This window comes from Alligator mississippiensis, chromosome 3 (assembly GCF_030867095.1).
Source record: "Alligator mississippiensis isolate rAllMis1 chromosome 3, rAllMis1, whole genome shotgun sequence".
In the NCBI taxonomy this organism is placed as follows: Eukaryota; Metazoa; Chordata; order Crocodylia; family Alligatoridae; genus Alligator; species Alligator mississippiensis.
Genome location: NC_081826.1, coordinates 249,901,260 through 249,928,087, shown reverse-complemented (window position 1 = coordinate 249,928,087; position 26,828 = coordinate 249,901,260). Strand labels below are relative to the sequence as shown.

The window sequence follows — 26,828 nt, the reverse complement described above, 5'->3', positions numbered from 1 at the left end:
GGGGGAAGATGCTGCGGGGGACAGAGGCCAAAGGGATTACCTGACCTCCCCCCAACCGGTTTTTCCCTGCTCACAGTAGAAGGGAGAGAAATTCAAAGGCAAACCTCTAATAATTAGATTGTATACTGGAAAATTATAACAAATTTATACATTTTCCATATACAGAATCTAATTGTTGGGGGTCCTCTTATATTCAGGGTTGTCTTATATTTGAATTAATGGAACGGTAATAGACAATTTTGTACTTAGGTCCACCAACTGGTTTTTGGTATTCCAATGTCATTTAAGCAAAAACTCAAACAGTTTGCAAACTTTGCTAGCTTGGAGCTTGTCACCTAAATCACCACTACTTATTTGATTTTATGTAATGTGTTACATATACCTACCTAATGGATTTAAATCTAATTGAATACCTAATGGATTTAAACTAATTGAATACCTTCAAGCAAAGAGAAATTATTAATAAATTTATATCAGACAAGCAGGGGGTCTCAAGTAGGGTTCCACAGATATATGTTCTGTCATGTTTAAAATCTTTATGAATGACTTGGATACAGCAAGATAGGGACCAAACACTTGAGATGTATGGCAAACTATTTGGATGATGGGATTACATTTTAAAGAATCTTGATAAATTGGAGAACTGGGATATAGACAAAAAATTAAATACAACTAAATAAAAGTAAGCTCCTACACATAAGGAAACAAAACTAAATGCCCAAGTACAAAACTGTGTATCTTTCTTGTTCTGAAATGGATCTAGGAATTTTGGTGGTTCACAAACTCAGTGGGTGCATCTACATGTGCAACTAGCACGTAGCAATAAACTCCAGTGCAGTTTGTGCTGCGGTTTATTGCTCCTGGGCACAGAATTTACACAAGCACCTGGGACCACAGCATGTTGAGCCTGGGTGGAGCAGCTCTGGCTGGCAGGGGACCTGGGGGTCAGCCTAGCAGCCCAGGGCTGCTCCACCCTGGCTCAACGTACTGTGGAGGGGCTCGCTGGGGCACAAGGGTGCTACAGTATGGGGCTAGCCAGAAGGCAGCCCCTGCATGGTAGCACCCTTGTGCTCCAGCCAGCCCCAGTCACCATCTATACATGCATTTTGGTGCACTAAACTACTCTGCTGTAGGACAGTACTTGTCCTGGACAGTACTATTCTACAGCACAGTTAATTAATTTACTGCACCCTTATATGGGTGCACATGTAGACAGCAATGGTTTATTGCAAAGCTAATTTATCATCTCCACAGTAAAGCACATGTGTATGTAGATGCACCCAGAATGAATCAACAGTCTGATGTTGTTTCCAAAAAAGGTAATTACATTTTGGTATATATCATCAAAAGCATTTTGTGAAAGACAAGGGAGTACCACCCTACTTGGTGTTGGTTAATGCCTCTGCTAAAGTGCTGTGTCCACTTTTGGTCACTATTTTGCAAGAAGGATACACAGAAACAGGAGAAGATACAGAGGTGAGTGACCAAAATGATCAAAGAGATGGAATAAGGAGCATAACATATGAGGAAAGGTTGGAAGAATTAGTTATGTTTTGTTTAAAGAAAAGCAGATTAAGGGGGACATGATAAAAGTTTTCAAATATATGAAAGGTTGCCATAAAGAACATGACGATATTTTTTTCCTTGTCGCAGAGGACAGAACAGATAACAATACGCCATAAATTAAAGCAAAGTAGATTTGATATATTTCAAGAAAAACATCCTGTCTTTAGAGGTGTTCAGGAAGAGGTTGGATAAGTCCGGGAGCATTTATGACCAGTGAATCCTGAATCTGTCCCCTTGTCCTTTGTGCTGGGGGGCTGGACTGGATGACCCTTCCTTCCAACACCATGAGTCTATACTATTATTTTTAAATCTTCAACTTTGGACCACAGCACTTCTTGTACAGGTACCAATAGTTAGCATTAATATTTTATGGTTAATGTTAGTAATAAACAAGGGTGATTTTAGATCACATAAGAGCCATCATTTTCAAATAAATTCACATCAAGCTTACAATTCTAGATATAAAAAAAATCTTAATTATCAGTGGTGGTTATAAAGTCTGTTTTAATACTCCTATCTCATTCATTTTAAGCACCATTTCAGTGAAAGTATAGATTTTTGAAGAGAAATGGACCTGAAAAGCAGTTGACAAGTCTAATTTGGAGCATGAGCTACTGTTTATTACAATTTATTCTCTATTAACTCAGTATATTGGAAAAAAATTGTTCAGTTTTCAACACTTACCAACACTTTTTAATGTGAAAACATGTTCAGATATACACACTAGCCCAACTAATCAAAAAGCAGCATTCAGAAGAAAAAAGAGGCTAATGTAATTATGTATTAAGTTACAGATAAAAAGGAAGCCTAAATTAACAAGTACTAAGCAGTTAACAGAAAACTATGCTAATGGACTGATACCTCTATCCATTATATATCTAGGTATAGACACAAGTCAGAAGTTTTCTGATTCCAGGTTACTGAAAATTGTGTATTTTCTGAAGCTTAGAGTGAAAGCTGTTTGTGATTTCCACTTCTTTCTGCTACTTGATCCATAAAGCAAGATAAAAGTGATTGCTCTAGAGAATGAAACATTTGCCTGGCTTTACAGAGAAGCAAGATATCAAAATGACATTAGTTGTCAAGGGAAGTCTAGGGAACCACACTTTGTTACAGCATGCAATTCTAGCAGCTAAGGAATCCTCCTGGTAAGGAAAGATACAAGGGTTAAATAAGTAGGCCATGTACTTGCTAATTCACATGGGGAAAGAAAATACTAGTTAATAAAATATTGCTAGGCTTACATTTATAGGCAACACCCAAATAAATATTTCAATATTGAAAATGAAACTTGTAACAATATATTGCAAAGACTTTTGCAATATGGTGTTTTATTTTATACCTATGCTGATTGTGTTCCACCTAAAGTCCAAGTAGAATGTGTAAAAAGGTAACTGACACATGGCAAGTAATTAAAAACTTACCATTAACTCCACAACCTTTCTTCTGATTCAGGTCTCAAGCCACAGCTGACTAAATCACACTTCCTAGCATTGCCTTAGAAGACACTATGCTGAACCACATAGCTCTGTTGGAGCACATAGTTGGTTCACAGTGTGCCAGTGTAACAGAAGACCTGCCTTGTTCCTAGAGAATCAGTTTAAGAATAAAAGCATGGGGACAGCACCTTTAAAGCAAGCTGCTAGAAAGCCAGAAGATGTAGGACTTGGGGATATAAGCACAGCTCCTGACAGAAGGGGGCAGTCTGATCCAGATAGAGCTGAACGCAGTAACTCCCTGCTGGGAGATGATGGAAAAGATGCTGGTACTTGGGGTGTTGCAAACTGGCCCCAGAGAGCTACGATGGGGATAGCCATAGCAGTTTGGTGTGGAAGCCCAAAGACATCTGGAAAAAAGAACTAGGACTGATCACAGGGAAATTGAGCCCACTGGGACTGATTGATCCCAGGGCAGCCAAGCCCACTAGAACTGACTGACTGCAGGCTAGCTGAGCCCACTGGGACCGGCTGCAGGAAATTCTATGAGTCAGTCAAGAGGAAGAGGCAGAATGAAGAAAACAAGGCACTCATCCTGGCCTGATCTAAGTAAGGTATTTGTTCCAGTCTTCCCAAGTGTAGCAGGGCACTAAGGTGCCTGTTACTTGTAGAGACAGAGTAACTACGCAGGCGCTGGTTGCTAGGGTAACCGGAGGGAACTAATGACTCGCACCTGCCTGGTCAGCTGACTGGAAGGGCAGGGCCTGGCTCCTATATAAACCACATGGCAAGGAGGGGTTCTCTGCTGGCAGCTAAGGGAGAAGAAGCTCCACTGGAGACAGTAAAGAGAAGAGGTCTGAATACTGGTGAGAGATGGAACACCCCTGGTGTGGTGGGAAGAATGTTGGAGCCAGAGGGCCGAGATATATGTTATAGCCTAGGGGCTTATGCTTTGTGTTTGCTGTTTGTAACCGGTGGTTTGGGTGAGGCAACTAGGGGGAGGAGGAGGCCTCATATGGGACCCCAGCAGTGTGGGGATCCCAGCCCCAGCGAGGGCGCAGCATTCGGGGTGCACTGACCCCAGCCCCAGAGATGGGGCAGCAAGATGCCCCAGAGAGAGGGAGCAGAGTTGAGAACCCCCAGAGAGGGTGCAGTACCAGACAGGGCTGCGGAGAGCCTGAGCACCCAGTGAGGCACAGTTGAGAGACAGGGCCACGGAGAGCCCAAGTGCCCAGTGAGGCGCAGTTGAGAGACAGGGCTGCGGAGAGCCCGAGAGCCCAGTGTGGCACAGAATGATACGGGGCCACAGAAGTCCCAGTGAGGACGAGGGGGGCTAAATTACAAGGCCCGGACGAACAACGTTGGTACCATCTGCGAGGCTTGGGCTGCGGTGTAGGGGAAGAAAGGAGCCGCAGATAGCGCCCCCTGGCATCGGGGCAGTAAATGGGCAGCCTCCCACTAATTAACATCAATTAATTAATTAACAACAAGGCATGGCAGGCGAGAAGGCAGGCGGTTGGCCCAGGAACAGGTGTGCAGACCACGTTTAGATCGGCCCAGAGCAGGCGCCTGTTACACCAAGGAACTCAAAATTGAAAGAGTTCAACCTGCCAGGCTGCTGGGAGCAGAGAGGCCATGGGACCACAAGATAAGGGTGGATCAAGAATGCACACACAGAGAAAGTTATCTAAAGTGGCTCCTCTCCTACAAAATGGAGGGCCTATTAACTAATGTCCATGCCATTAAGTCATGGCAAGCAAAAGGCAGGTAGGCACTTTGGGATGAGGGGAGGGCCAACAGGCCAGGACCAGTTGCCAGGGGGAGGAAGACTGCCTTAATGAGCCCCAGTTACAGTGACATTAAAGGGCTAATTTTTAAACTGTATATGGTGTGATTTTTGGCTAAGTTTTTTAAAGTATATTTTGTATGACATAGGCTTTTAAAATAATAGGAAGTTAATTTTGGGATAATGTAAGTAATGAATAATTTTTACCTTTATCCTATTTGGTTATTTCTGATCAACTAGTAGGGCACTGGGATAAAACATTCTTTGTCACAACAGAGGGCCAAATTTGAGCACCAGTGAAATAAAAAACCAGGACAATCAGAACACAGTGCTATCAACGGCAAATTCAACTGCACGGTGAATTAAGTTAAAACTTTTGTCCTTAGAAGAAAATAATTTCAAAGACATGGGACGTATCTACACGAGAAGCTATGTAGCTGTAGAGTCAGCAGGCATAAACCATGATCCCGACACTACTGCATAGCAGGGTTGGAAATGGCCCTTGCGCCACTGGGACTGCACAGTAACAATGGTTACTACTGAAGCAAGTATTAAATGACTGCATAGTAGATGAGTAGATGTGCCCATGAAGTTTTTATTTTTATTTTCAAATTTAAAAGGTAGACAGAATAGGAAAAAATATAAGAGGTTTGAAAAGAATTCAGCTCACAGAACATCTTGTAAGATATGTTACTAGGATCTTTTTCCACTTTAAAAATAAATGGCAGCTTTTTAAATCAATGACAATTATTTAATAGTTTTTTGTGATTTAAAAAAAATATAAATCACAAATTGGTATTTTAAGAAATGACTTTTTTAAAAGTTACTTGAAACACTCCATTATTAAGCTGATTACTCATTCTGATTCCACCATACATTAATGATCTGTTCAATGAATTACATGAACTTTAAACCAGAACAAACTTATTAAACAAATAAGTAAAATATTATAAAATTCATAACAGAATCATAGAACCATAGAAATTTAGGGCCTGGAAGGGACCTCAAAAGATCATGTAGTCTCCTCTTGATGATTTCCAAGACTTGGGACTACAGCACCTCCTTGGGAACTCTATCCCAGATTCTGGTCAACCTTACCATAAAGTTCTTCCTTACTTCCAACCTGAAACCATCCTCTTAACAGTTTATGGCCACTGCTTCTTGTCCTCTCCTGGGGCACCCTAGTGAACAGTTCTTCTCCCAGCTCCTGATATTCACCCCTTACATACTTATAGACAGCCACCAAATCCCTCCCCCCCCGCCTCAGTCTTCTCTTCCCCAAGCTGAACAGTCCCAGATTCCTTAGTCTTTCCTCATAAGTTGTGTCCTCCAGGCCCTTAATCATTCTTGTGGCCCTTTTCTGGACCCTTTTTAAGATTTGCCACATCTTTTTTGAAGAACAGAACCCAGAACTGGACACAGTACTCCAGCTGGGGTATGACCAATGCTGAGCAGAGAGGAAGTATTATTTCCTTGGCCCTATTCACGACACATCAGCTAGTGCATCCCAGCTCTATTGACTACAGCATCTCATTGGTGGCTCATGTTTATCCTTGTGATCAACCATAACCCTGAGGTCCCTTTCAGCCATTGTGCTGGCCAGGACATCTCCTTCTAACCTATACAGATGTTGCTGGTTACTTCTCTCCAGATGAAGCACTCTGCATTTATCCTTACTGAACTGCATCTGGTTGCACTCCGCCCACATCTTCAGCTTGTCCAGGTCCGTTTGGATCCACATCCTCTCCTCTAGTGTGACTGTTTTTTCCCCACAACTTAGTATCATCCACAATAGTGTATCGTGACTTCTGAATTTACAACCTGAACATTCGTATAGCATTTTTGTATGTAGTTTTTATGGACGTTCCTAGTAAAGATTAATTAGTTAGGCCTGCATTCTAAAATAGACTTTAGATATGGTACAAAAGCCTGGCTTTCCCCTTAAAAAGGTGATAAATTAGTTTGAAATTTCACATAGGTCAGTTTTCATGTTCTTTGAAATGTCTATACAGTTTGTGTTGTTTTTTTTAATCCATGAAAAGAAACTAAGCAGGAATTCTGAATTTGGGCCATGGATGAGCAGTTCTTTCCTTACTTTACCATTACACCTCCAAAAATATTATCTGTCTGCACAAAACTGATACAAAGGATGAATACTGAGCATATTTGGCATATGTGCTTTAAAAAAAAACCTGGGCTTATGGGCCATCTTAATTCCTATGCCTATTATAACTGAAACTTTATGAGCTGCATACACACAAAGCAGCCAGATGCACACCAACCTGGTCAGTTGACAAGTAAGGATGCGTTCATGGCTAACTTGCTATGGCTAGGGGCTTAGTAAATATAAAACCTCTATCACGACTTATGCTGTTATACAGATTATCTCCACAACAGAGATGTTCATGCTTACCTGCTCAGACAAGGACTCAAGAACATCTGCAAATGTAAAATGCTGAGTCATCAGCTACCTTTCCATCACCCACATTTTCCACCTCATTCTGCCCCAACCTTAAGTAATGATTAAAAATTAAAAAGCGCACAAAATTTTTTTTTGTGAAGCAATAAATATTGCCCCACATATATCTGAAACAAATTCACCTTTAAGAAAGGAAATGAAAGTTAAGCTAAGAATACATATTTTACTTTACCTCAAATAAAAACATTATTATTATTATTAAAATTACCATACATTATATGCACAGCATTTTATTTTTTTCCTCCTATTAATGCCAAAACCAACTACTTCACCAGATACCCACAGTCAGTGGTGCTACATTAAAAAAACACCCTGGTGAAGCGGTATATGTAAAATGGGTACAGAGTTCAGTTTATAAGGAACTGTCTATGCTCTACAGGAATTTTGGTTAAAATGAAAGTGTATTGGAGAAAGAGGTAGATGGTATAGGGTATAAAGAGTAGAGGGAAAAAATTGGTGATTTACTTTTCTAATTCTTTGCCTCTGTCAGTTTGTGTCAAGCAACTTATATTTTCAGCTGCTTCAGAGCAAATTATTTGTGTATTTATACAGTACTAGATTATACCTAGGTATAATGTTTTGGGTAATCTGTTTATGTAGATTTTTTTTCTCGCTGACATTATAAAATGACTGTATTATTGGATATCTCACTGTGTGAGAAAAGATAGCCATTCAGGCTACTTCATGCATCTCCCAGATCTGGAACAACAGCAGGTCACTCAGAGGGAGCTTCTTAGAACAATGGAATGTCAGAAGACTAGGGAAACAGTCTATCAGGAGAGCCAGAATTTAGAGCATTACCTCCAGAACCAGACCAAGGAGATGAAGTGCTAACTCTACATCTCAAAAATCAGTCTGAGAACTCTGGGAAGGGATCTAGAGACACGGGAACCTTGGACAGGGAAGCGAAACAGACGAATATGCTTCAAAGTAGAAAGATCCAAGTTTAACTGTGGGACCTATGGAGAAAGAAACTGGGTGCTTGGAAGAGAATCTGTGATTTGGAGGAGAAACTATGTATAAAACAGGGTGGGTCCTGAACTCCTTGGAGTCTGATCTAAGTTCAAAAGACTGCTCAAGAGCAGTGAAAAAACCTAAAAGCAAGGACATGCACATAGGTATTTATGTAAGTGTTTATTATTTTCCTTCTATCTGTGTATTTCTTCTTCTGGCTAAAGGAAAAGGCATTTATTTTCTGTGGAAGAAATTTCTTCCAGGAGAAAACCAGCCCAGGAGCTGGACTGTATAGATGTTTCTCTAGCCTCACAGAACTGGAGAGCTTCACAGGCAAGCTCTCCAGCCAAGGGCACTAGAGGGCTGCTGCCTGGGTTAACCCAGCGTTTAGGGGAGTCCATTAATTGACAGTCTGCCCTCTTCTCTGCCTGAGAAAGAGGTAGGCTGTTAAGTGGCAGTTGGCAACTGCTGAATAGAAGAAGTTGCCACAGACAGCCCTAGGAGGCTTACCCTCTGCCCTCCTCTGCCCAATGATGCTCCCCCATCCCAGCTGACTGGCAGGAGGGGGTACTCTCCTGTGTAGCCACACTCCGTGCACTCCTCTGGGGTGACTTCAGCTGAATCAGTGAAACGCAGGTTGGGGAGACTTTCCCAGAGTACCACTCCTGGTTGCCAACTTTTAAATCACTGCTTCATTGCTCAGCTGACTGGCTGGGGCAACAAGGGGGAGATGGCAGGAGCTGGCAAAGCCCTTGCCCTCTTCCTAAAACTGGGGGATATCTGGTTTGGGAAAGGAGTCAGGGAGTCCCCTGATCTCTGGGAGAAGGGGAACAATTGCTGCCCAAGGCCAGAGTGACCCCATTCTCAGAAAGCTAAACAGCCCTTCTCCCAGCTTCACTCCTCCTGGTCCCTAGGACAAGTTAAGCCATGGGAAAGTGTTCCATCTTCTGGAAGAAACTCTCCTCAGAGTGATTTAACTCTGGTGGTTCCCAGGGTATTTTCCTCCCAGAGTGGCCATTTTTGCTCTGGGAGAAAAAACCTGAACATCTGTACACTTCTGGTTTCAATCAGTAGAACAGTGATTCTCCCAGTAGAAACTGAATGTCTGTACCTAGCCTATATTTCTTAAGATATTTCTTTGTATTCTACCAAGTCCAGATTTCTGAAAAATATGAACAGACTAACAACAAATTCTGAAAACAAGCATTTACAAACGATATTGTATTATAATAAAGAGGCTCCATTTCCATGCTTCAAGTTTTCTCCCTACTCTTGAGCATTCATTGGACTTACATCAGACTTAAGCATCCTTTAGATTTTTTTGGACCAAGTCTAAAATAAACTTATTTACCAATTTCCCAACAGTTCATCTATTATGTTAGAAAACCTTTTGTTTGAAAAAGGTAGAAAAAGGCTCTCCAAATCCTTCTCCTTACAAACATACAGTTCTTAGTACAGAAATCCAACCCTAAAATCTGCTTGTACAAACTCAACAAACATTTCAAAATTTTAAAATCTGTTTGAACAAACAAAAACAAATTCAAATGTTTCAAAAGGTGAAGGACATTATTTTCTAGTGAGTGCCTGAACACTCGAGACACTCCTTTGACTTCGCTGGAGCTACGAAATGTTCAGTGCTTCTGAAAATCAACATACTTTCTTTGGGTACCAAATGTGGGACTTAGAAGCCTAACTTCAGGCACCCATATTTGGATCTTAATGCTAGGGTCAACAGGGCTCAAGTACCTACTGTTTACAATCTCCAGTTATCAGTAATTCTGCACACCTTACATATGTAAACAAATTAAAAAGACCTTTGCTATAAAAAACCAAAAGTTGCAGCAGTCTTTTAAATATAGTTCTAATATTATCTTAGCACCTGGCTGGACCACCATACTGACATCCTTTGCTCCTATTGCCAACCTTGTTCTGTGAATCAGGAGGAACTGAGTTGCACAAGAATCATACTCTCCAATAACTGGAGAACAGGAATCTTGTTAATATCATTTCCCTGCTGGTTCACCAGAACAGAATGGCTAGGATAGTTAAAAGATGTTGCACTGCCACTCAGCTAAAGACTGGTTTATTCTGTATTTTGAAAAATGGACAAGTTAAAAAAATAGCACAACAGGCCTACTAAGAAGATGCCTTCAAAAGGTGCATTTATGAAGGAGGAGGAAATGTTATGCCCGTCACTCCTAACAATACTAACAGCATTCACTTAACCTACAGAACATGGACTATATCCAGCTACCGCTGAGTGGCAGTGAAAAGACTCCTGTAGATTGGAAGCTGAAGTTTCCCTGTATTAGCAACCAAAAAAAAAAAAAAAAAGACTTAGACATTTAGGTATTTAAATACAATATTATGATCCTGAAAGCCCTGGCTCAGCTGCTACCTAATACTGCAGGCCTAAACTTCAGAGCTGCCTTACTTTTTTACCTTCTGATTCCCCATGCTCCCAACATTGTTTCTGCATAGAAGTGCCATAGTCTTTGTAAAACCAAGCAATAAGCATCTAGTTCATACATAAGTACACTTGATATTCTAAAATTAAGCAATTTTCCCAAACTCCTCTAAGGAGCTCCATCATGCTTACTTTCAGAGCTGGCCTAAGAAACACACATAGAATGGGGATCTTCATAAAATGCAGTGATATTCACTGATTTCTATTAAAATAGTGGGAGTAGTACCAGCACCTCCACTTTTTACAGTAAGACTAATGCTTAGAGCTCTTACTTGGATATGGAAGACTCAGGTACAAGTCTCTCCTAAGCCTGAGAGGATTCAAACCCACCTCCCAGGAAAGTACCCAAACCACTAGGCTATGAAATTCCCTGAATGTGGAAATTCTGGATTTCTCCTGATAAAGTTTTGCCATGATGCAGAAAGGAATGCAAGATTCATTGGGTCAGAAGAACAAGAGGATGCATGACCAGGTCACAAAGTTCTTGGATGCGGGCACATCACACAAAGAAAGAACTCATACTAAGGTCTGTCACACTTCCCGGATGAGTGCACTAGCCAGCTGACTATTGTATAAAAGATGGATGAGATTCCAGGCTGTGGATCCAAAATGGGTGGGAGGGAAGGAGTATCTCCCTGAAGCCCTAGTAAGAAACTGGATTTAAAAGACAATTTCCTGCAAGCTGAAAATCCTGCTTTTTGGTCAGCTGTGTATACTATCCCTTTCCAAAGGGTTTAATTGCTTTATGCAAAATATACACAATGTTAATTAATTGTATTATTTATGATTATAAAAAGGATATTGATCAAAATAGATAAAATTCTGAAAGTATGAAAAAAATATGGAAAACACATCTGAGGGGTCTCATATGAGATTTGCAATTTATTAACATAAAGTAATTGCATATGCCATGGTGCAGCTATCGCCAATCTAGTACCAGTATAACCCATTACCAGTTTCATGCCCAGAGCAAGCCATTCTGGGATATATTCAATGTCATTCAATCCAAACATTAAAAAATTATCCCCCTATAACAAAATGTTAAAAATCTTAAATATTATAAATTCTTAAAAATAATACATATTAGATTATTTTTACATGTCTGCTATTTTTTTTTTTAAGCTAGCATGCATTTGGATCATGTATGGAAGCCTTTTTCTGCAGCAAAGAGGGCTAGAAACTTATTTTTTTTTAAAGATGAAAGGTGATGTTCTCCCCTAGTAACATGATTCAAGAAACTCTGGCTTCAAGAAACACACCAACTATCAGGAGATTTGCAATAAAAAGCATGATAGTTTGCAATACTGATTCTTTTTCAGACAGACCTTGGGAATCATAGGCTTGCCAGCAATGAATGCTGGAAAAGAATTCAGGGACATAAAATAACTCAGCTGTCTTTTCCCTAGGAAAGGAAAGATCAGGGAAGAGAGAGAACCTGTAAAAGAAGACATGTAATGAATCCAAAGAACAGAAAGCTAAGAAACTTTTGGGAGCAAAAGGTTTTATGAACTTTTGTTTCAAAGTGTCAGGTCCATATTGCTGGGGGTACAGAGAACTAATAATGAATGAATGATTCTGAAGAATTCAAGAATTAATAGTGTTAAGCAAAGAACAAAAAATAGCTCAGTCGCAGGAGATAAGTGATCAACAGAGTGTAGAAAGAGGTCATGGCCGACAGGAGTACAGAGGTCGTGGGGTACTAATTGATTAGTACCTTCCTGTTTTGAGGCTCAGATAAACTGTGTCCCAAAAAGGGGGAAGGAAGTCCCTTCTTTCCCCCATACTCCAGCATCAAGGAAGGGAGAAAATTCCTCAGATCTTCAAGGGAAGGGTGTCATCCAGTGAGGGCAAAAAATACGTGGTTGGAAACACTGTTTATTTTGAATGATGTTTACTCTGAAAGGGAGGAGGGCAGTTACTGAATTTGCTAAATTAAGCTATCTGACTAGGAATAAGTAAACTATCCTAAAGGAGAGGAAGCCAAGACCGGCAGCTGCATCTGATCTCTGAGAGGCAAGGGTAATCCTCTGGTGATTCATCGTTCTCCACATCTACCAAAAAATCCTTCACAGCAACAAAGGGGGAAGAAAACCATGAAACAAAGAAATATTGAAATAACTGATAACGGAATTTAGAAAATGGTGAATCGACGCATATGTAATAAAATTCGGTAGAACTGTAAAAGTACAGTAAAACATACAAAACACAACAAACTGTTGGGACACAAAGAAAATTTTATAGTGGGCAATCATAGGGATCACTCCTGATCATAATTTTACTTCTTTTTCAAAAATAGAAATTTCTGCATATTTTTTCTTGGGAAATTTCATATACCAAATATCAAAGACAATCAGAAAAGATCCATTTGAACAGGAATGTTCAGAAAAGTTACAGAACAGAACTCAAGCATGAAACCTGGTCTCTAGTTTAAGAAAAAAATTTAAAGACTTTTTTAGAAATTTTTTTAGACGTTTTTTAGAACAAAAAAAGACTTTTTGTCATATTTGACAGGAACCAAGGGCAGATAAATATTAAGTTTCTAAATGTTTTAGGGACCTCGCAGGCTGGATAGAATGGCCGTATTTTGCCCACCCTTGATTTAAGTAAATTAAGTAATAAATTCTGCATTGCCTGGTATAATATCAATGTAGGAACTACTGACTTTAGGACTCAATTCTTAGAGCAGATTTGATATAGAGACACGAACGTTAACAAAGTAAAACAAGATTCTGCATGTTAGAGCAATTATTTATTGTATTAAATAATAATTTTTGTTCAAATTAAACATTTTCCCTTATTTCTCACTTTTATTGTAAAATGCATTTTTCATATTTAATGAAATGTTTAAATATGATAGTTTTATTTAACCACAGATATGCATGTTTCCTCAGGAGCTGTGCTTGGTATTCCTCCTCATTTTTCACCACCTCTCATAAAGTATTTGTTGTTTAGCCATTCTTATTAAGTATTACATGTCTTCCCCAGTTTGAGATCATCAAGATTCATCTTTCATTGAACTAGATAGCAGATGGATGTTATAGGTCTTCCGTTTTTCTGGGCACACTTTAAACAAGTCTAAAATGAGTCACTTGAAAGTATTAACCAGATAACAGAGCTTATTACAAGATCTGTGCTTGGCAGATCTGTGTAGTAATAAGGTTCTTACTTTCAATTTTACTTTTTATAAAGCTAAAGACAAGTACATTTAACAGGGAGCCTAAAAGGAACACAGATGGGATTACTGGAATACCATCATTCAACATATTCTTTAAATCACTGTAGTACTGACTTGCATATTATTGTCAGAGAGGCATCTTCTGAACAGGGTGGTGTGCTGTTTAGCTACAGAACCGAAAATCAAAAAAAATCTTTGGTTCAAGCAAGACTGAACATGAATTTGTTTTTATGGATGAAACAAAGATTCAAAAAGAAAAAATGGTTGGTGTGGTCAGCTCCACATTGCCCCAATAACTCTGGGACTAGAACCCAGGGCTAATTCCCACTTGAGCATCAGGGGAATTGAACCTATATTTCACACTTCACAGGGAAGTGCACAAACCATGGCAAGCAGAAGGCTTTTCTATAAGCCTAGACTTTGTATAAATAATTAAATATTAATTGTAGTGGGGATGGAAATTCATGCATCTAATCATCTATATCAGGGGTACGCGTACCCCTGGGGGTACTTGAAAAGGCCTTAGGGGGCACGTGCAGGCAGGTGGGGATGGAGCGCCACCATGCACCATCCTGCACTGCCGTACAGGCGCCACCCGGCTGGTCAGATGTGAGGGGCAGGGGAAGCTTGCAAGCTATGGCTGCCGCTGCTGTGTTTGGCCGTGCACCACCCTCGCCTCCCCGCCCACTCCGTGTCCAGCCGCCGGGGGTACACTGATCCAAAAAGGTTGAAAAACCCTATTCTACATGGATGTCCTAAACACAAAGCTAGAGCCAAGCTCTTTCACTTGTTCAATCACTGTTGCAGTATTCTACATAGACGAACAGCTCCTAGATGAAGGGTGGAGGGAGACTGATGTCAGATTCCCCTGCAATGCAGTTGTTTGGTTTCCCACTAGGAGCCTTGGTTCATATCCCTGTCCTGAATCAGGCAGAGTAGATTTGTTATTTTAAAGGATATATTCTGGATGATTGTCTATCCTGGCATCCCACCTCCTATGCAAGTGTACTAACCATGAAGTGATTCTCTCTCTCTGGCACAGGACTTTATGTGAAGTGAAAAAGTGCCAAGAAGAGATGCATACACTTCAAAATACACTGTATCACCTTTCTAACAAAAATATACCAGCTATATAGGAATATTCAAATAAAAATATTCATTAAAAAAATCAGAATTTCTCTTAATTGCTACTATAACTAGCAGAGAAAATGTTCACATGGCACTTGGGGAAAAAGTGGGGTAGTGTAAGAGTTTAGTTTAATATTTGTTCAGTACTGATCAATGGATTTGTACAGTACTTTAATGATTTCAAGTACCATACACAGTGGGTGCATCTAACATGTGTGCTTTATTGCAGAGTTGACTAATTAGCTCCACAGTAAAGTATCATCATCTACACATGAGGTGCTATTAGGCCACAGTAAACTAATAAACTCCACCATAGGATAATGCTTGCAAATACAAGTACTAACTTACTGCAGAGACTTTTACTGCACAGCAACACATAAACAGACACTGATCAAAGTGGCTAGGGCATGAGGGTGCTTCAGTGTAGGGGCTGCCTGTTGGCTAGCCCCATACTGTAGCACCCTTGTGCCACAGACAGCCTCTCTGCAGCATACTGAGCCAGGTGGAGCAGCTCCACCTGGCAGGCTGACTCCTCGGGCCTCCTGACAGCTGGGGCTGTGTTGCCCCAGCTCACCGTGCTGCGGTACCAGGTGCACTTCTAAACACTGCGCCTGGGCAATACACTCTGGTGCAAACTGTGCTGGAGTTTATTCAGGCACACTAATTTCACATATAGATGTGCCCAGTAAGTGCTAAGTATTAACACCAGGAGATCTTTGACTATAAAATTCAGAATATTTGTTAGCTAATTTAACAGTCCTGATGTTTTTAAGCCATTACTTAACCAGCTCCTCTTTTGTTTAAGAAACAACTTTCTACAAAGCTATGAACGCATAGTATTTACAGCATATACTATGAATTAAACAGAATGGATCAATCTGCCTTTCTTGTATTTTCCTTTACAATAGCCATGTTATTTACTTCAGAATGTCTCCATGTATATAATGTTCTATGCCTTATATAGGAATAGTATCTAACATACATACTATCTAAATTTATCTATATCCATATTTATCTAAATCCTTATGAAACATGAGTACTATTGTCATCTCATTTGATTTTAAAATACAAAAAATCAAGCAATATTTCTACAATTACTGAACTTCATTGAAAAATATCAGTTTAATTAATATTTTTTTATTAATTCCTAACCTCCACATTCTCCTAAATCTCCCATCCCTATGTTCTCTTAAGTCTCCCACCTTCCAAAAACAAAAACCAAAAAAGGCAAAAAGGAAGACCCAGAGAATTACAGATCCATCTTAATACCTGCAAAGTTACTGGAGCATATCCTAAGGAACTCCATTTGAAAGCATCTGAAGAAGGAAAGGCTGATCACAAGCAGCCAGCATAGATTTACTAAAGCTTCTGGGCTTTGCTGGTTGCTGTATGGGGCTGGGAGGAGATTCCTCCCTACCCTGCTGCTACATGCATCAAGGATTTTTTTTAAGCCTTCCTCAGAGGCATTGAGTATTGGCAGCAGCCAGGCTGGGGATTTTGACTAGGGTGTGACAGTGTTCCTTCTGGGATTTAAAATTTGGAGGTTCTGGGGCTGAGGGTCTTGCCCCTCTGCTTAGGGTTAGACTCATCACCATATTTGGCTCAGGAAGGAATTTTACCCTATGGTATGGACTGCAGGGGTTTCTGCCTTCCTGTGTAGCAGGAGGTGTGGCCCTCTTCTTAGGATCTCTTGAGCATCTCTTGAGGTTATCTGTTGTCATGCCACTGCTATATTTGTTTTATAGTTAGAATTCTTGGTATTATTTCCAAACTTTTCCCATATTTTGTTAAACAGTTTACTACCTTGAGGAGATACGTTTGGTCTCTTAAACAAAACATTAATCTATACATTCTATCAGGCATTGCTATTAACATTTCTTAACCTTTAACCTATTAAACTAAATGTTTAGTTATCTTTCTAAATAATCCAAAGGCACATCAATTGGTAACAAAGTTAATTTAAAGAAGGGAATACTACATCAAAGAGAATTTCTTAACTGTTAATGCTATTTGTCTAATATACAAGGACAGTCTTTAACTACATGGGTTTTCATGTATATCATATGTGAGTAGGAATGGGTCCCCCATAAATCTAAATTATTTCTTAGCAAAACCTAGGTTTCTTTAACTTCCTGTTAGCTTCTCAATCCAAGAATATCCCCCAATTTACCTTAACGCATACTTTAAGCTGGGAGGTTGGACATCTACTTAGAGTGGAATTGATCCAGAAGAAGAAAGGAGCCTTACTCAAATTTAAACTGAACAACTTTTATACATAAAGTGCAGTGTTTTAATACTGACTGTATGGAAAGAGATGCATGTGAACAAAAGGGCAACAGTAGTAGTACTGATTATGCAAATTACTGATTATGATGATTATCATTTAATCTTGAACTGTTCTGCAAGGGGACAGTGTCAGTCTGTGTAGCATTCTTTCCTTCCAATATCCTGGAAGTACTTTTCAAAAATAATTCTGTCAGAAGCTGAGTCTACAAAATACTGGTGTCCTTGTATTCAAAGGACCCCATGTCACTTTTGCAGATTTCTTCTAAGGAAGCATTACTTCTGAGAATAGAAGGAAGTATCACTCTTGGTAGAGATTACTTATACCATTATTAGACAAAGCCTTGTGTAGGATAAGCAGATACCTGATTATATTCTATGGCCACAGAAGCCACACCTAGCTGCAGAATTACACTTCAGAATCTCAAATTTCAATTAAAAGAATGAGGGCTGTTGGTTGTAGCCATCTTGATCTAGGGACATAGGCAGACAAGGTTATTTGTACCAATGTGATATCTTTTATTAAACCAACTAAATAGTTGGAAAAATTGTTCCTTGCAAGCTTTCAGATATAAAAGTCCTTCTTCAGGAATAGGGAGAGTCTGGTGGTGTTTCGTGTACTCTCCTGGGTGAAACAGAAACCAAAATGCAAAGTGAAGGTCTGTTGAAAATGCAAATAAATGCATGGCAGTGAGGATCAGAGGGAATGGGAAACAATAGGTGTTAGACAGGTTGGGGGGATGGCACAGGAGGGGGAATGCTGAACTGAGGATAGAACATAGCTGGTAAAATGCAGACAGGTTACCTGGGGTTATCAGATGTTAGGCAGGTTATGATGTGCCATAAATCCAATGTCTATATTTAGTCCATGATTTTTTGTATCCAGTAGATTTATGAAGTGAAGTTCATAGGTTCATCTACAAAAGGCGTTTTGTACATTCCCTTTGAGGAGTAAAACTGAGAGACTGGAGAGAGAGTGATTGTCCTGTGAGAAGTGTGCACCCACAGGTAATTGGGTATTTTTGTCTTTGATAGATTAACGGTGTTCATTCATTCTGGTGCGCAGTTGTTGTTTGGTTTCTCCTACATATTTTCCATCAAGGCATTTAGTGCACTGGACGAGATATATTCCATTTCTGGAGGCGCAGGTCTAAGATCCAGGAAAGGTGATGGTTCTGTTGTGGCGTGTAGTTATTGTGAGAGTGTTGGAGATGTGTTGGCAGGTTTTACATTTCTTGTTCTGGCATGGTCTGAGGCGGAAGGGGGGCGGGCATCTTAGACTGGTTTTCTCCATTTTAAAACCAGTCTCTGTATGCTGAACTTCTGTTCTGTTATGGGTATAGACTGGTTTCCAATCACTTATACTGGTAAAAGTGTAACACCTGTACCTGGCCATGTTATTAATGATGGATTTTATGAAAAAAGGGTATTCTTACCTTAAATGGAAAAAAAATTCTTTAAGACGGCACAGACTAAATAAAAACTCCTTTCACCACATGTGAATTAATAGATTAGACTCCTGTGGATTTTTTTGTCTGTGACAGTTAAAGGTTTTTGATATTACCTCATAAAATAGACATGTTGCATAACTGAATGCCTATTGTTAAATCCAGATATGGGGTTTGATATTATCCAAGCCTTTAAATTCAACCACAGACTAGAATTCTAATATTTATGGTAAAATCCTGGACCCACTGAAGTCAAGGACAAAATTCTCAGTGGTGCGGACTTCAGAGAGCCTTTAAAAACATTTGTATTTGACTTTTGTAGTATTATATTAGACTGAATTTTACCACCATACTATTTCCATATGCTTCAATATGAATGTAAAATGCATTTGAGAGAACTTAGATCCTAAAAGTAGATGTTATATTTCAAAAACAAGTTTACCATAGTCTAGTTGATTACATTAGGTAAAAATACAGATGAAACCAAAGGATAGTATTAATACTGTGAGAGGTCATATTCATGCCTACTGACAATCTATTTTGATTTTCGCAAAAAAAAAAAATTAAATGGAATAGCATATTACATACTATCACATTAAAGACAGCACACATCCCAGTGACAGCAAGTTAGAAAAACCTTTAAAAACAATTACCCCATTACACATCATGAGATAGAGAAGTTCATAGCAGGTAACAGCAAGTCAAGTCAAGTCAAACAACTAATTGGGCTAATGTTTAATGCACACCAGTCTCTGTAGTCAACAGCTAGCATCATTCTCTGATGCCTCTGCCTCCTCAGTCTGAATGGCCAGTACCCATTTACTACTATATTGGGGGAAGCTATTTGCACAAATCCAGGGCAGGGTATAAATTAACCCCATGAGTGCCATAGCAAGATGTTTCAATCACTTCCACTGCACCCGAAAGCAAGTAGTAGCCGTAATACATAAATGCATTTATAAACTAGCACCATTCAACAGTTTACCTCCAATTATTTTATCTTGCCAATTCAAATGTGATTACCAGAAAACAGTGTTTCTTAAATGTAGTAAAACTTTAAAAAGTAATACTATCATCCCTCAATTTTTTTTTAAAATTGCTTTAAACCTGGTTGATATGGAAGATCACATGATTGTCCTGCCTTTTACAGGATGATGAAAACAAAGGAGCATATCATATACACCACTTCTCCATTTTCCATCTTACTTTAGACCAGCCTATTCACAGTAATTTAGGGAGTCCACGCAAGTACATATTTGCTTCATACAAAAACTTAATTTGATTGTATCTTTTTTTAATGAAGACACAATGAACAACAGACAAAACAAAATGAACTATAAAACTAAATAACAAACCCAGTATAATAGATTTTATAACAATCTAAAGGTAATGCTAAAATTAATAACAATTTTTAGATGTTATTTTGATTCATCCACTGAAATCCTCTATAAATTATTGCAAAACTTAGACTGAACAGTCAACTTATGATTTTAAAGGTCTTAAGACAACCCACTTTCCATTTCCAAGTATTATATTTATTGACAGTATTTCTAACAACAAACTTCATTTTAAAATTATTTCAAAACAATTTTTAGAGTTTCTAAACTTCATTTTGGCACATTCTTTATGTTATTACTGTCTAATATCTTGCTATGATCAGACTGTGACTCTGGGGGACTCTTATCTCTCCGCATTTATTTCACTGTTCTTTCTTCCCTGCAGTCATAATCATCAGAAATGCAATCTTTCCTACAGACGGATTAAATATTTCTCAACTAAGAAGTGTTAAATGAAACCACAAATTTATCAAAATATTGTACTATTAAATAATCATGTGCTAAAAACTAAACAAGAAGCTAAGTTATAGAAAAGTGATCTACTTTTAGTAGCTTTAAAAAAAGTCTCTCAGAAGGAAAAGTCAGTTGACACAACCTCACCCGGGTGGTATTTATTTAAGTTTTATTTTTGTCATCCCTCTCTACATTTTGTTTAATTGCTCATGGAAGTGCAGGACTGGTAGCCTTGAAGAAAAATTAACACACAACAATTCCTCCGCACAACAAACAACCACTGCACAAAATGTATGCTACTCAGCCAAATAGCCTCAGTCCTAACCAGAAGGATATTTTAAAGAGTTGATACAATGTTCCTAGTCTTTTTTGCAGGGGATAACAGTTAGCACTAACTGTGGTGCTGATGGTTTTGTGGTACATTTTCCTGTTAACAAGGAATGGAATCAAGATCACCACTAATTCACATACTCTTAAGACACCAAGTCACTTGTTGATGACATTTTGGGTCATGTAGGATTCTTCAGACAACACAGAGACTAAAGGCTCAATACTTTGCAATTGCTCTGCCGATTCATTTAACTTGCCAAATTATGCAAATTAAACTATCTGTAAAGCAGTCTACTTCATATTTATTGCAGAAGATGTTGTTCCATACAAAAGTTAATTGAAATCAGCAAACAAACTGAAGAAACTCAACCTTAAAACAAACAACATAGACCAGATTTTTGGTCCTGCTACAGCCCTCCTAGGACATCTTACTATATTCTGGCTATTCCAAGTCACTGGAACAGCTTTCTCAGGCCACTGAGAAGTAAAGCAATTTCAATCATTTCTGAGACCACTTTAAGTTGTGTCAGACTAAATCAAAGAACTAGGAAATTGGCCTAAGCCTTCTTTTTCCCCTTTTTCCTCCCATGGGCCTGATAATTTGGTCTTTTTTGTTTAACTCACTTCTTAATGTCCATTATTGTGACAAGATATGTTCTTTTAAAAGGAGCAAGGACATTATGAGGATTTTACCTCCTTTAGGGATGCAAATTCCCAAAAAACAATCTAATTCTGAAGCATCAATGGAAAACAAATCAGAGTACTTGAATGAAGCAGGGTGTATAGACAGGCATACACTTCTTTGATTTACAACCCACCCAGACATAAATCATTCCTTAAAATAATCATATAAAAAATAAACAAAATTCAGTAAACTTACATAATCATGAAAGGCTTTAGCTTCACTTGAATGTTCACATGTCTCTCGTCTTTCTGGAGCTGCACAGTATAGATCCCAAAATACACTACAAGTGGAAAATAATAAGTTATGGAACCAGAAAGGAAATTATTATGTTTTATATTTCTCTCTTTATACATACACACACACATGCACGCTCACACACACTATATAAAAATTTCCTTACACCTTCATTCAAAAATCTCAGACTTCTACACTGATCGATAGAATTAATCCTCATAACGCCCCTGTATGGTAAGAAAGTATCCTCTGATAATACTTTCCCAAAGCTTCTGATACTTTGTCCCTTTAATACCACTATGCTGTAATCTAAGCACACCAGAACTGCTGGAATTTAGAATATACAAAACCATATATTTTGGCTGTTTTACAACTGGAGGGAGAGCTTCTCAAAAGTGTGCAGCAACCATTACAAGTTAATTTGTTGCCTTTGCATAATCCTGTAAAATAGAGATGTCAAACTCATCCAGCCCTGAGATAAGTGGCACGAGACTAGTCTTCAAGTCGCAGTCCAGATTGGGCCCACAGACTGGGGCCCACAGACTTTTGTCCTTTTAGTTTTGTTAGCCAGCATTAACTGAAAAATGAACAATATTCAGAAATAGTATTGAGTATTTTATCATGGCAGGAAAACTGAAGCTCTTAAACTCAAGGCTCTGGAAATCAACTTGTCTACTGTACAGGAAAACTTTTGGAAGAATAAATTAAAACAGAAGTTTATCTGTGTCCTTATGGAACTACACTGAAATTCCTTTGATTTATCTTTTGCTCATCTGCATAGCACAATACTTCATAGGTTAGGAAAATTTTACTCAGGCCAGTGAAACTCTGTTGCTGGCAATCAAAATTAAAGCTGAACGCACAGGTCATGAGACATAAGGATCAGCATTTCTTTATAGAATTTCAGAAACAAAGCTCTAAAAAGTTTGGTAGAGACTGTGCCACTTGGCACAAGTATAAAATTTCCATCCTTTCTTATATTCATGTGGAACTACTATCTCACCTCTACCTTTATCCTTTGGGCACTTGTACACCTGACACCATTAACATGTACACGTGATGAAAATGTCACTTTGTCTGGTTTATTGGCATCACAATGTATGCATGCAAGACTTGTGGGGGTTTTAAATGACTTTTCATTGTTGCAAACTATATCCAGATGTAGTTTAGTTTGCAACTTTGCAAATTGCAATGATGTAGCTGCCAGCTTGCCCCCTGGCCACAGGAGAGGCGAGAAGGTTGTGCTGAAAAAAGGATTAGGCCCCTTGTCATTACTGTCTTCAGCAGTGAGGGGCCTGATCCTTTTTTTCTTTTATTGGGGAAAAGCCTGTCCATCTTTCTTGCAGCAGGGGGGTGAGCTGCCAGAGGGCTGAGCAGCCCCTGAGCTGCGGGGAGCCCCAGTCCTTCCCTCTGAGGTGGCAGCACCTCTCGGGGCCACCCGGGCAGGCTGCTAGTGGCTGGGTGCTGCCCCAGCTCAGAGACCGCACCTGGCCAGATCCAACTGTTACCCGAGCCTGCTGGGGTTCCAACACCCTGTGCATGGTCCTCACCCCCTTCCTGCCACCTGGGACCACCCAGAAATGGGCTGGCTTCCCCTGGGGCAGAACAGGGAGGCAGCAGGAGGGTGGCTTGGTGTGCTGGCAGCTGGACAAGGTGGCGGGGATGGTGCACGGGGCACTAGAAGCCCAGGCAGACTCAGGGAAGCTTGGATTCAGTGAGCTTCCTGTGCCCCATGCACCATCCCCACCGCCAGCACACCCAGCACACCTGTGCTGCCCCAGGGGCAAGCTAGCCTGGTCCCAGTGGAGGGAAGGCAGCAAGGACAGTGCATGGGGCGCTGGAAGCCCTGGCAGGGCTGGGAAAGCGTTGGATCCAGCCAGGTGCTGCCTCCAAGCTGGGGCAGCACCCAGCCCACTAGGGCAACCCCCAGGAACACTTCTACTCTAGAGGGAAGGACCGGGGACCCCACAGCTCAGGGGCTGCTTGGCCTACCACCAGCTCACCCCCCGGCTGTGAGTAGGCACCAGCACCAAAAAAGAAAAAAAAAACAGGATCAGGCCCCTCACCAAATTGTGATGGAAAAATTTAAATGGATTAGACCTTGGAGTTTTATTCTATGTCCCACTTCAATTTAGGGGGCATAGAATAAAACCTCCCATCACATGTACAAGCGCCATTTGTTGCCAGTATTCGCCATGATTATCCATTCATAAAATATGTACACACATTAAAAGTGTGTGGAATCTTCAGTTGGTTACAATATATCATAGCTGAACAGCAATGGTTATGAATTATGTTTTCTTCCACTATCCCAACATGCTGCTTTGGGACATGATACACACAGACATACATACATGTAAGAAAGTGGGATTCTATGTGAAAAAGTATAAAGCACTTTGGTGTCATTTTTTGTTAGAGGTAATGGATAACTTTATGAAGAAATATAATCTGTAGACTTGCATGATGCCAATTTAAGATATTTCTATGGCTTAGCTTGCTGCGCTTGGCAAAATACCTGAAGTTTTTACCCTCGGCTTAAGTCCATCCCAATTACCAATGTATTTAAACACATGCTTAAGTCATATTTCAACTTCAGCAGGCTTAAACATATTCTTAAGCTTAAGTACACATTTATTTGTTAAAGTGAACCAGAGTCAAAGGCAGTAATTTCATGTCATGTTTCTATGACAGAGTAAAGAAAGTATGTCACCTCCCCCTGTATCTTTTTAAACCGCATTATTTACAATATGAAAATTATAGTTTAAATGCATGCTACTGAAAGACTCAATGTAAAGAAAGTAATTTGTCCATCTTGATGTAAAATATAATGTGCTAACACTGTAATTTTAGTAATTATCCTTGTCCCAGCAAGATTAAAAAAAAAATACTGAAAGCCAACTAAAGCAATACTCAATCATCTTTTTGTGGCCACAGGTCAGAACAGCTCGACTCCGGTGTGAGGAAACTCAGCACTGGGACCCAGCAACTGCTGCATCTGCTCCTCCCTGTTGCCAGGCAATAGCAGGGGGGAAGTTCCTCACAACTGGACCACAGCACAGCATGGTGCAAGTGAAGCCTCCCACTGAAAAAGCCCCCTGGGTCTGTAAGCAGATCCAGCCTGCAGGCCAAAGGTTCCTAACCCCTGAAATAGAGCGAAGGAGACTACAGGCAAAATACTTCATTGTGAAACTGAAAAATTAACTCTAAAGCAACATGGCTATGCTTCATGTTTGTTTTACGGGAATCAACTGTTATTGTTGGCTTCTATCATTCATTTTCCCACAAATTACTCTTGAAGATATACAATAGCTTTGTATAAAATTTCCTTTAATTCCTTTATTCCTAGTTTTAAGGCCAGTAAATACAATATACTCTTAGTCACTTTAATTTGAAAGAAAGAAAATTAGCACTTACCACCACCAAGAGTGCAAGAACCCGGGGGGTTCCCCCAACGTGATGTTTTTTTCCCATCGTATCTTAAAAAAAACACAAAAAAGAAGCCCAATAAAAAATAAATTCTGCATGTTATATTATGTATCTCTCCATTGCTAAGGAGAGATTTCAAGTGTTACCTTAAGCCTACATGTGCAAGGCTCAGAGAGAGAAAGAGAGAGAGAGATTAAAAAAACTTCAAAAATGTATAAAATTCATCTGAATCAGATTTATAAGGAAAACCAAGGAATGCTGCAGGAATAATGTTAGCAATTCAGCAGGTGGCAGTCTTTCCTCCACATCCAAATTGAACAAATGTTTCAGCACGTAAAAGCTCACTGAGCTTTGCACTAAAATTCAACAGTAGTTTGCCCAAAGTGAATGAGATGGCCAAACATAGGAATTTAGCTAGGACTGTTTCTATATCATATATGTCTTCTCCACTTACATTTGGAGTATTGTTTACTTCCTGTTCTAAACTGTGGGGAAGTATTATTATCTGAACATATGCAGCATTCTGCCCCACGAGGGGAAGTGACAGCATGTCAGGAGTGGATGAAATGTGTCCTTCTGTTGTGAACTCTTTGGATCATTTGGTATGAAAAGTGTTGATGTGTATAAATAATATCCTTAAGAAAACTGAGAATGGCTAATCATATGATTTGCAGAAGAAAATAAAAGATTTTGGTACCTAGCTTCCACTGAATTCCAAGGCCTAGTTATCCATGATTTTCAAGAAGAGATTATTTGATACAGACAAGTATTTAATGACTTGCAAGAGAAGGAGGATATATACTAGCAGTTAGGTCGCCCCTTACAAGTACAAACAGAATGTTTCTAATGTAAGTATGATGTTCTGTGTAAATGCCATTTTCTGATTGCAAAACTTATGTTTTCCCTTATTGGGTCTATTTCCTTTTGCTGCTAAAGTCAGTACTAGAAACCAATTATACAGCACTCAGAATGAAAAATAAATAATAAATAAAAACAGTTAAAAAGAACAGTTGAAAAAAACAGTTTAAAATGTGGAAATGCCACCTATATTATATCAGGCAAAATCCAAGTTAAAATAAAAGTCAAATCAACAATATAAATAAAAGACTACTCATATCCATTGCAAATAACTTGAAGAACTCAAGTTAAATATGTAGAATAGATGGTATTCTTCAGAAGTGTGGAAGTAAAGTGTTCGAGTAGATGCACGGTAAGTAACACTTGTTCCTGAACACTAGGAAGTCATTCATAAAGCTCAAAAATAATGTCTAAGTAAAGGACTTTCACAAGGGCTGTGTGCATTATGTAAATCCTTCAAAACAGGGCTTAAGGAGGACTTAATTGGTGCCTAGGGCTTCTGCTGGCTCTCTTCACTGGGAAGCATTTCATCCTAGTCAAGGCATTCAAACAGGAAGCCTAACAAGAATGAGGAAATTTTATATATAATTTATATATTTTATATATATAAAATACTTGAACTTAAGTCTGTTTGACAACACAGATTTAAGTACAAGAGGGCTTTTACGAAGAATTATTAGAAAACAAAACAATGCCAGAGAGAAGACCTCTTCAAGGACAATATCAAGAGTCCTTAAGTGAAGAATAGGTAGATTGTTAATTAGGAGCTACCGGCCTACCTAC

At 39.3% G+C, this 26,828-nt stretch overlaps 1 protein-coding gene across 2 annotated transcripts in view; it reads right to left on the bottom strand.

Moving 5' to 3' along the window:
- The window catches only part of SSBP2 (single stranded DNA binding protein 2), a 333,271-nt gene that overhangs the window by 214,150 nt on the left and 92,293 nt on the right, over window positions 1–26,828 (bottom strand). For both annotated transcript variants that reach the window (XM_059725068.1, XM_059725067.1), the window contains exons 3-4: window positions 25,176–25,237; window positions 21,723–21,807 (exon numbers count right to left, since the gene is read on the bottom strand). In XM_059725068.1, coding sequence (XP_059581051.1) covers window positions 21,723–21,807; window positions 25,176–25,237 — 147 coding nt within the window. The remainder of the gene's footprint in view (window positions 1–21,722; window positions 21,808–25,175; window positions 25,238–26,828) is intronic.